This window comes from Miniopterus natalensis, chromosome 17 (assembly GCF_054644295.1).
Source record: "Miniopterus natalensis isolate mMinNat1 chromosome 17, mMinNat1.hap1, whole genome shotgun sequence".
Taxonomy (NCBI): domain Eukaryota; kingdom Metazoa; phylum Chordata; class Mammalia; order Chiroptera; family Miniopteridae; genus Miniopterus; species Miniopterus natalensis.
In genome coordinates this window covers 27776047-27786941 of record NC_142097.1, presented here as the reverse complement: position 1 = coordinate 27786941, position 10895 = coordinate 27776047, and the positions used below count along the sequence as shown (strand labels likewise).

Below are 10895 nucleotides of genomic sequence, written 5' to 3'. Positions count from 1 at the left end.
GGTCAAAGCATCTATAAAAATCCTCTCCCAGAGGGGGGCCCATGGATGTACTGTCTTCCCAGGCTTATTGTCAACACAGTCCCAGAAGACTCATCAGTGGTGGGATTTTGGGTGCAGAGACACCCCCCCGCCCCCCCCCCCCCCAGCCCTGCCAGTTTCCCAGCAGGGTCTGGGCTCACCTCCCCATATAGCCAGAGGCAGAATCGCAGCAGCAGCAATCAGTTAATTTAGTGAGTACATGTGTTGGGGGGTAGGGTAGGGTAGAATGGGGTCTTCTCTATTCTGGTAGAACTGGAGGTGGCTCAGAGCTCACGCAGCCTGACCTCCACATTGGAGCTGGCTGTCCAGTCAAGAAACGGGGCTCTTGCCACTCCTCAGAGTAGTCCATTCTACAGTCAGTCACCTCCAGCTGTTGACATTTTCCTCTTGGCAGCCTCTAACTTGGGTTGTGGGTTGTGGGCTCTGGGGTGGATAGACACTGTTGCTCCAGCCCAGCCCTTGGGACAAGAGAGACAGCTGGAGTGGAACAGGGGCAGGAAAAGCAATAAGTTAAGTTCAAGAAAGGCCAGAGCTGTAGCAGGATGGGGGAGTGAGTTTCAGGGGTCCCAGGCATCTCTGGCTTGATCCAGGAGGTGTTGGAAAGGAGGTGGCTGAGGCAGGATTCCAGGCAGGAGGAGGTTCAGAAGGCTGGGTTGTCAATGCCCCTGGGGACCCCAGAATGTTCTCCAGGTCTGAAGTTGTAGGGAGGGGGTGGGTCCATGGGGGGCAGGCCCAGGACTGGCTTCAGAATAATCTGCAGGGAAAGGAGGGACAGAGTATTACAGCCTGGCACTGGCGTCACCACCCATGTGCTGGTGGTGTGCCAGGGAAAGGGGTGACCCGGGTCTGGCAGCAGAGCCCTCCCCCAGGTAAGGAGGCCCTCCACTGTCACTGCTGCTCTGAAAACCGGGACGACAGGGAGATACGAAAGGCCAAGGAACAGAACAGGGATTAGGATAGACACCCACCTCACTGTAGGGAGGCGGGGGCTCCAAGGTGGACACCTCGACCGTCTCTGTGGGGAAGACGGTGGGCCGTTCAGGGGGCCCCGTGTCACCCATCGGGGGGTCCTGTTCCTGCCCTCTGCAGTTGTGACAGAAGTGCTTAACCAGGCCACAGATGCACATGATGGGCACGATGGTCAGGAAGATGATGATGAAGATCCTGGAGCGAGGAACCACCAACATCACCTGGAGCCTCCAGCAGTCCCCGCTGCATCTCCCTCCCTCCCCTCCCCTACACAGCTCCCCAGGGCAGGAAGTCCAGTCTGTCCTGTGTGGCCCAGGTCCCTCGGAGGGCTGTGCCCAGAGGAGCTGGCCCTGGGCTCACCTGAAGGGGCCAGAGAAGAACTCAAATTCCTCGCAGCAGGTGTCACCACAGCACGTGAATCCTTCAGGGCAGGGGCTGCTGGGGCAGAGAGGCTGTTACCAAGGTGGAGAGGCAGAAGAACCCCAGCCTCCCCAAAATGTACCCATATACTCAGGGCACGAGCCATGCCCTTTGTGGGGTAAGGGTAGGAGCTCCCTCTGGGCTCAGTGGGAGGAACCTGGGGCTGGGATCAGAACCTGGGTTTCAGGTGCATCTCACTACTAGCCTTGTGTACTTGTGCCAAGTTATGCTCCTCACTGGGCCTCACTTTCCTCATCTACAAAATGGGTGTAATGAATGTCATTCGGACCTCACTGGGCAAATGTGGGGACTGAGTGTTGTAGTGGAGAGAGGGGAAGAGGGGAGTGTCCAGGAGCTAACTGAGGAGGAGCGAGCCCTTGGTGTCCATACAGTAGGAGTGGGGCAGGAGAGTGTTCCTGCCACGTCCAGTGCTGACTTGATGGAAGCACTCTTCTGCCTATAGACTACCCACCTCCTCATGGTGCTCAGGCTTCCTGACATTTATATATTAAGGTAGCATACTGTTTGCCCCCTCTCCCAGGGTCCCCTCGGAGGGGAGATGGCCTGAGATCGCAGTAAATGGGAGGGGGATTAGGCTACAGAAGGCCCACAGTGTGAAACTCCCCCTGGGTGGCTGGTGGGGAGAGAGGGGGGGCAGAGTCTCCTTCTCTGGGTGGGGTATGGGGGGATGGTTTCTGCCTGGAAGGGGAGTGGGTGAGGGTGATGGATGAGGCGCTCCCTCCCATGAAGGCAGGCAGGACAGGTTTGGGATGTCGCCTCCCCAGTTTGGAAGTTGTAGCCCTAACCCCAGACTTACAAGAGGGCACATCTGGCTGCAGCCTGTGGAAGAAAAGAGGCAGAGGTTAGGGGTAATAAACTCAGATGCTGCCCAGGTATCTGACAGCCAGCAGGTCCCAGCGAATAGCGTCTTCCCCCGAGCCTGCTCTCTACCTTACTCTACCATGTTCCCCCGCTCAATGATGGGAGCCCTACTAGCCCCCCGGAAGCGCCCAGTTCTCCTTCCTCTCTTTATCACACCCTCACACCACATTCACTCCCCCCAGGCTGCAAGCTCATGCCTTCTGACATCTGCAGTCCAGGACACTAGCAACTCTCTTGCCGCCCACCAGTCACCCCCCACGCTGCAAGCAAGTTTCTATCCACAAATATCTGATCACCTGCAATCTTGCTGGAAGCCCCTGTCAGGGGCTCCCTGGGGCTCTAACCCCCAGAGACCAGCCTTAGCCCCCCTCTTCCCTCTTGCACACATACCCACTGGGAGTTCCCTGAACACACCTGGCTGTTTTACACCTACATGCAGGGGCAGGCTCTCTTCCCCATGCCTCCATGGTCTGCTGAACTCTGCTCATTCTTCAGATCCCTGCCTGGTGAGCTTCCTCCCTTGCTCTTTCAAGTTGCCCGGACCCTCCTCTCTGGAACAAGCTCCTCTCTCCCCACCTCTCCTGCACTAGTTCTGCAGGGCATCCAGGATGTCTGTCCAGGACTTAACCCAATTAATAGCAATTATGTGTGCAAGCCTTGCTTGGAACATTCTTCCCCCAGGTGTCTGCAAGGCTGGCTCCAGCACCTTCCTCAGGTTCTATCAAGTGTCAGGATGATCTTGGGGAACCTCAGCTTACGGTCATGTGCTACATAACCACGTTATGGTCAATGACAGACTGCATATACAATGATGGTCCCATAAGATTATAATGGAACTGAAAATTTCTATTGCCTACTGATGCCACAGCCATCAGAGCAACTTCCAGTCCTGCAAGCTCCACTCATGGTAAGTGCCCTATACAGGCGTACCTTTTCTATGTTTAGAAACACAAACGCTTACCCTTGTGTTACAGTTGCCTACAGGATTCAGCACAGTAACATGCCGTACAGGCTTATAGCCTACGAGTGACAGGCTATCCCATACAGCCTAGGTGTGTAGTAGGCGATATCATCTAGGTCTGTGTAGGTGCGCTCGATGATGTTCCCACAATAAAATCACCTAACAAGGCATTTCTGAGAATGTACGCCCGTTGTTAATTGTTAATCAGAGCATGACTGTACACTGTACTTACAGGTGAATTGGGGACCTTAGCAATGCCTGCCCCCCTGGAGATGTTGGGAGGAATCAACAGGATGCTCAGCCTAGTGATGGCACAGACTGATGGCCTAGTGACTGAGGAGTACCAGGGCTTCAGGAGCAAAGCAGCCCTGAAAGTCAGCACAGTTGTGTGAATGTGCCCTGTTCTGGGAAGCCACCCTGGCACTTCCCTTGGATCTTAAACAGAAGCTAAAAATCTGTCTTCTAGACTCACATCAGTTTCCAGGATAATCTCCCACCGCGGAACTGGATAGAACTTCCCCATCACGGGGGGGCGTGAGAGATGAGGGCGTGCCCGCCCCTCTCAGAACCACAGATTCCAGAGGTCACCCCAGCCTCGGGTCAGGCAGCCCAATCAAATCCCATCATGGGCTGGAATCCTACCCCTGCTCCTGGAAAGTGACTTAGGAGCCTCCTCTCCCTTAGGGCACAAGCAAATAAACAGTCCAGAGAAGGCCAGGACTTCCCCAAGGTCACCCAGCACTGGAGGAACAGAGCTGGGGAGACAAGCTAGCTAGGCGTCCAGACCTCAGGCCCAGATGGTTCTCGCTTTCTGACGCATGGGGAAGGAGCGGGAAGGACTATCCAAGGCTAACATGCGGGTCAAAGTCCCCACTCACACAGAGGCGCTGGGTGTCAGATGGTGATGAGCGTGGGTCAGTGTCACTACACAGTTCCCCCAAGGTGAAGGAACCCCGGGCCTTTTCAGGGCCCCCCTCAGCTGCCCCCCTTCACCTCCCCAGCAAAATGAGAAAGGAAGCGGCTAATTGCGTGTGGTCACGAGGAAAGCCTAACAATGGGAGGCAGGGAGCCGGCTCCCGAAGCAGGCCCCAGACCCACAAAGGTAGGGCCCCGAAAGCGCCGCAGCTTCACCTCCCGAGCGCTCACCTGTTGGAGGCCGGCCAGCAGGCCGAGCAGCAAGGTGGGCGAGAGCCCGGGGACCCTGGCGTCGCACATCCTGGCGCGGGGGCCGCGAGCTTCCGTGTGCGGGGACCCGGGGCGAGGCGGGAGGGGCGGGGCCGCGACCTCTCCCACGTCCCTCCACCTATGGGGTCCCGCCTCGGGGTGGGGGTGGAGCTTCTGCGCCCGGCTGGGCCGGCCTTGGGGCGGGGAGGAGGCGGGAAGGAGGGGGGAAGGAGTCCGGGTTGGGTTTTGGGAATGGGGAGCAGACGAGATTAATTGGAAAAAATGGTGGGGTCCGTTCAAGACGGCTCAGCGACCCCTTCCCAACCCCCAACTACTGCTCCACGCCCAGGTGGCCCCAGGCTTAGGGGAGGGAGTGCGGCGCCCGCGGGCAGAGAGGATGCGGGCGGGGGGAGCCGGGCCCCTCGAAGTCCCTCCCCACCTGGCCTTCTGGGGGGCAGAGGTTGAGGAGAGGAGGATGTTCCCGAGTGGGCTGAGGGGACGGTATGGGACAGGTGTCACGCCCCTGGAGAGGCGGCCTGGCTGAGTCGTGAAGGAAGACCAGGACACCCCTGGTCCGCCCGCGTCCCCCCACCTCCCTTGAAATCCTGGGAGGAGGTGTTGGTACTTCCTCCTTTTGACTACGGGGGGCAATGAAGGCCCCAGAGTTCAGAGGTTTGCCACGGGGTCCGCAGCGGGGCTGAGCGGCAGCGGGAGAGGTTCCGCGCGGGCGAGCAGGTCCGTCCGGATTCCCGGAAAGCCCCGCGCCCGGGTCGCAGCCGGGGGGCGGGGGGCGGGGTGCGGGATTCCCTCCCGCCGGCCGCGCCCGGCCCTCCAGACGTGCTGTGCTCCCCGGGCCTGGCCAGGAGGTGGCAGCATCACTCAGCCGGGGATTTTCCCGGAGCAGTGGCCGCGCGGCTGGGACTCGGACCTGGGGCTGCGGCTCCCGAGCTGCCTCCCCCGGAGCTGGCCGGGGGGCGGGCTGGGAAGCCGTCTAGGCGGCGATAGGCGCGGGAGGAGAGCCAGACGCCCGGGCTCGGAGGAGCCCCGGGGAGACAGTGCGGGAGCTGGAGAGATGGAGCCGGACGCCTGGGCACGGGGCGCAGTGGAGCTGAGCGGGGCGCTGCTCTTTGGCCTGGGGAGAGGGGTAGGGCTCCAGGAGATGCTCAGTTCTTAGGTTGTCACACGTCCCCTGCGGTGTCTCAGTCTGATCTTGCCCCTGGAAAATATCCCCGCGTTGGTAGGAAAGGACAGCCCGTCTCCTCTGGCCCTTTTTCTCGCTCTCACCCCTTTCTCTTTCCCTCTTTTTCTCATCTCTCCCGGTCCTGCTCTCTCTGTTCTGTTTACCCTTTTTCTCATTTCTCCCAGTCCATCTTCCTGTTTCAGTTTCTCCCTATCTCTGTCTCCACTCAGTTCCTCTCCATTTCTCTGTGTTTCTCCTTTCTTCTGTTTGTTAATCTGTTTGTCTCAGCCCGGGAATCTGTTTTTCTCTGTTTCCATTTATTTCCCTGTGTCTGCTTTGGTCCTGTCTCCCTGTCTGTATATGTGTTTTTCTCAGCAATTTCTTGGTCTCTCTCTCTCCCAGGATCTCTCTCCCTGGTCTCTCTCTGTTCCCCCTCCTTCCCTGTCTCTGTTTCTCATCATATCTTGGCCCTTTTTGGCCCCAAAGGACAGAATCTTACAATTTCCTGATCCAAGTAGAATTGGGGTCTGGCCCTAGAAAATTGGGGTCTGGCCCTAGAATTGGGGTCTGGCCCTCTCTATTCTCATTTCCTGGTGATGCTGAGCTTGGAGAAGGGAATGTACATGAGGTGGGGGCACCTCTTCCCTCATCACCTGGACATTGCCTCTGGACCCAGCCTGCCCCTCTGCTAAAGGGGACCTAGTCCAGAATGCTGGAGCCTTCTCCCATCACTGCCCATTCTGCTGCCTCCTTGGTGAAGCTGTTGCTAACTTGGACTTCTAAGGCCCTTCCATCCCTGCCCTGGCCTCACTGTGTCAACACTCAAGGCAGTGAGGGGAGTATCTCTACCATCCCCCCTGCCACCCTGCCCAGGCCTAGAGCCCTACAGAGGTGTAGCCCTTAGAGGAGAGAAAGATAGGTGAGTTTAGGGGAGGATGGTATCCTGGGGAGTAAAATGGGGGTGCATAAGAGGACATGGAGGAATTTGTGGGGTAGACATTGGAGAGCTGAAGAGAAGGGACCAGGTAGGCACCAGTGCCCAGGGATGGGCAGGAGGTTGGCATCATTCCCCTCTGGCTTTCTGGCATACACTTGACACAGATTTAGGGTTGCCAGACAAAATAGAGGACACCCAGTTATATTTGAATTACACATAAAGAATACATAATATTTTTAGCATGAATATGTCCCATGCAAAATTTGGGATATACTTATACTAAAATTTATTTGTCTTTTATCTAAAATTGAAATTTAACTAGGTGTTCTGCATTTTTATTTGTTAAATCTGTCAATGTTACCCACATCCCTAAAATGTCATAGAACAAATATTTGAGAAGAGCTGCTCCACTCATTGGCCCACCTCTCCCCAATGGGAAAGTAAGGCTCATGGAGCAGAGTCCAGAGGGCCTCTGGACCCTGCCTCTGGGTCCCCAGTTTTTTTTTTTTGTGACACAAAACTGCCCTTCTATGCTGCTTCCTGCAAATGGGGGTGGGGGGAGGGGCCTGGAGGTGGGTGGTCCCAGCCCAGGCCAAGAACACTAAGCCCTGTTGTCAGCATCCATCATGGCTCCCAGGGCCCCAGCATTCTTAGTGGGTGAGGTCTGGTGGGGGTGGGGGCAGAGTGGGGCCCCAGACTGAGCAGACAGGGGGCTGTCTTGTGTAGAGGCAGGAGTGTCCTGGACAGAGCCAACAACTTCTGTTCAACACTTAATCTGGTAGGGGAGGGCACTGTGTGCATGGATGCATGCATGCACGTGTGTGCTCAGGCATCCAGGTGGCAGGGAGGCCCAGAGATCTCATGCAGTCAGTGGGTCCCTCTAGATTCCACACCAAATTCCGTCTGGGATTTCCCAAGAGCAGCAAAGTCCAAATGTCTTCATACTCGCTTGCCACTTTCCCAGCCCCTTCACTAAAGAACGAGCTGATTGTCTGTGCATCCTGCAAGGCCCCAGCTGGAAGGGCCTGGGAGGTCAGCTAGTCCACCAGCCCTTTCTCAGAGAAACCAACTGGAGCTCAGAGGGGTGGGAAGGCCAAGTCACATGGGACATTGGGGCTGAGTCAGGACCAGAACCACACAGGTCTTGAGACCGACCCCATGCCCAGAGGCAGCCTCAGGAGGCAGCTGCTGCTCCGGATGGAGGAATCCTCACTGGGGGCCTTGTGCAGCCTGACTGAGCCCAGCCCAGGCTCTGGATGAGGCAAAGAGCCAGGCCAAGTTCTGTTCCTCTCAGCCCCGCTCCCCACCATACTGTGGTAGACACTCATATCCATAATGGCTTATGGCTCTGGGCTGGGATCTTTCTTTTCAAAGCCCATAGAACATTCTGCTCTAGCCCAGCTCTGCCTGGAGGGACAGTATTCTGTCATGTTGATAAGTGTGCCACTTACTATGTGGGACCTTAGTCAAGAAACTTAACTTCTCTGTGTCTCTCAACTCACCTGTGAAGGGTGGCGGTGGTGGGGGATAACCTACTTTATCACATGGGGTCATTATGGGGATGAAATAAGCCCCTCAGTGTCTGGAATACAGTAATGGTAAATAACTGTTAGTTTACTGATAATATGCAATAAATGTTTTGTTCCTGCCAAAGAAAAGAAGCCCAAAAGTTCCTTCTCTGTATTTCACTTACAGGCAGAGTGAGGTGACAAGGAATTAAGGATTTGCTTCTCTCTGAGAACAGCTCTTCCCAGAATGCTGGCTCACTAGCCCCCTCTGCTGTCCACTCAGAGCTCTGCATGCTCCAAAGGCCAGGTCAGAGACCACCAGAGACCTATCTCAAATGGTTACTTGGCATTCACCACTCTTCCTAGAGAGCCACAGGGGCTCTGGATGTAACAGTGGTGCTTGGACCAGAGACATTTGATCAATTCCTTCTGTTTCTGGTTTGCTCCCCCTCCCCCATTCTGCTGCCCTACTGCCTGCTGAGCACTGCCTGGGTTGGCCTCATGGTGGGTGCCCACCTCTCTCTCAGGCTGAGCATTCAGGGGGACTGGGGACTCTGCCTGTCACAGGTGTCCCCGCTGCCACTGCTTCCATGCAGTGTGGCTCCCCAGGGCCATCACAACCATCTTCATAAGGCCTCCAGCCTAGTCTCCCCATTGCCCATGTTGGGGCATGTCACTTTCTTGCTCTTTAATTTCCAGAGGCTCCCCACTTCTACCTGAATAAGTTCCATCTCAGGGAGACCTCAGGGTCCTTCAGAACCAGCCCCACCTGGCTTTGCAGTGTGCTCTCTCTGCCCTGCCCACATGTTCTCCAGCCACACACCTGACCCTTTCTGTTTCCTCCCTTCCTCAGCTTGGGTAGCTCTCTCCACTTAGCACACATGTCCCCAGACTCCTCCCTGAAACCTACCAAATTTTCACCCCATCCTTCAAGGCTCAGCTCAAATGCCGCCTCCTCCAGAAAGCCTTCTAGGACTTGGATCTTCCTGTAAGAAGTGACTGATCCCTCCCTGCTCATCCCTTCCCAGGCCTTCTCTCCCTAGAAGATGTGTGTACATGTCCTAATGTTTCCACCAGGCTGCGGGGGCTGGCCCAGTTCTGATTCAGCTTTCATTTCCCCATGGTGCTTTGTTCCAAGTAAACACTAGCTGTTGTCACTGAATTGAAGCTGGTTTGGGACCTCCCTGAGGTCAGGGGCCAGGTTTCTCCAGGAGGATAGGGAATGAATTCCTAAAGTCCTTGGTGGGGGAGGCTGTCAGTTGCGGGGGGTTGCTCCTGACTGACTGGCTCCTCAACTCCACTGGCTGTGTTGTTTGGGGAATCCACCCCTTCTGCTTCCTGCCCCTCCCAACTGTACAACACCCTCCTAGTGTGTCAAATGGCTCCCTGGGGATCCAGCAGCTCCTACGGGTGAGCTGCAAGGAATGCTTGGCTCACTGTCCACCTTCCAGGAGGAGCAGGCAATGCATGTTAGGTGGCCAATAGGAATTCTTGGGCAGGGTCTAAGTGTCCTTCCCACTATTCCTCTGGAAAGTGAACTTTACTGGACCCCTCACTCATTCTTGGGGTGATGGGCTGAGGGTGGTGAGATGACTTCTGGAGTTGACCCGAGGTCTGAGCTGCCAACCTGTGGGCCTGGAGGGTGGAGGGAGGCGTGCCACCTGCCAATTAGCGGTACAGGGAGCTTATTATCCTAATGAGTGGGTTGGAGGAGCTGGACTAATGCTCACCTTACAGAGGCTTAGCAGAGACAAAAAACGGCTTTTCGGAGCCATTATCCTTCCAAAGTGTAGGTTTCCGGCTCCTTTCGGCCAGCAGTGGAGAGGGAAACACCTCCAAGAGGTGGGTGGGGAGAGTAAGGGGGGAGGTTGGGCTACTGAGTTTGGCCGTCTGGGGTGGTAGATGGAACAGAGCCACTAAGACTCAGGCAGGAGGGCTGAGCCAGTACCAGAGCCAGTACCAGGTTAAGGGGCTTGAGAGTCCGGCAGCCCTGGTCTGCTCTCTCTGGGGCTCCTTCTCTCCAAGGCTTCCCAGCCCCTCCCCCTCTCTGTAACCCCACTCCCACCCCCATCCTCACTGTTGACTCTTAGATAGGACCCTGTAGCCAGAAAGAAGAAATGGGCTGAGGATCCCCTAGGACCCCCACTTTCTAGCTCTGCTCTTCTTAGCCCCTTGAAAGAGGGCTCCACTGCACCCTGCTGTGGGTTCCTCTGTCTCAGATCCCAATGTTACAGGAGATTGTGGCTAGACTTCAGAAGAACTTCCCAGTCCCAAAGCAGCTGGGAGTTCAGGGCAGCCAGTGGAAAGGGTAGCCCCTATGTAGGCTAGTCACACTTAGGGGAGGGCCTCTAAAGGGTCTGGGGTCTCAGACTAGGGCATCCCTGAAACTGATCACTTCTTAAGGACCTGGGAGCCAGGCAAAGAATGAGTGCCAGCAGGGGGGGGAGTGAGGGGGCAGGATCACATTCTTCCGCAAATCATAGCTCCTCTAAGCAGCCACATCATCTGGCCCCTAGCCGAGGACAGACTTGGCTTCAGCTGTGTGCACGCACGCATGTGTGGGCGTGTGCAGCGTGTCTGTATGTGTGTACCTACATGGGCACGTGTGTATGCACACAGTCCAGCCTCTCGTGCTGATGTGGCAGCCCTCCCCCATCCCCCAGCTTTCTTATCTCCAGGCCAGCCTTTAGGGGTCTGGCTCCAGGATCCCCCTCACCCCAGTGGCCCTGTTAGCACCTCCTCCTTCCCTTGTTAGCGCTTCACAGCCCCTCTTCCTCTTCCAGCCCCTGCTGTCCCCTGGAGAGGCCCCGTGGCTTGCAGCCCAGTTCTCCTCTT

The 10895-nt window shown here is 56.4% G+C and overlaps 1 protein-coding gene across 1 annotated transcript; it reads right to left on the bottom strand.

Annotated features, from left to right (window-relative positions):
* Positions 1 to 203: 203 nt before the first annotated feature.
* Positions 204 to 4486, bottom strand: TMEM92 (transmembrane protein 92). The gene is made up of 5 exons (XM_016203362.2): positions 4418 to 4486; positions 2246 to 2268; positions 1369 to 1443; positions 1008 to 1203; positions 204 to 793 (listed from the first exon to the last, which is right to left on the bottom strand). Exons 1-5 carry the CDS (start codon positions 4484 to 4486, stop codon positions 680 to 682), a joined length of 477 nt encoding a protein of 158 aa, XP_016058848.2. The 3' UTR covers positions 204 to 679.
* Positions 4487 to 10895: the final 6409 nt, after the last annotated feature.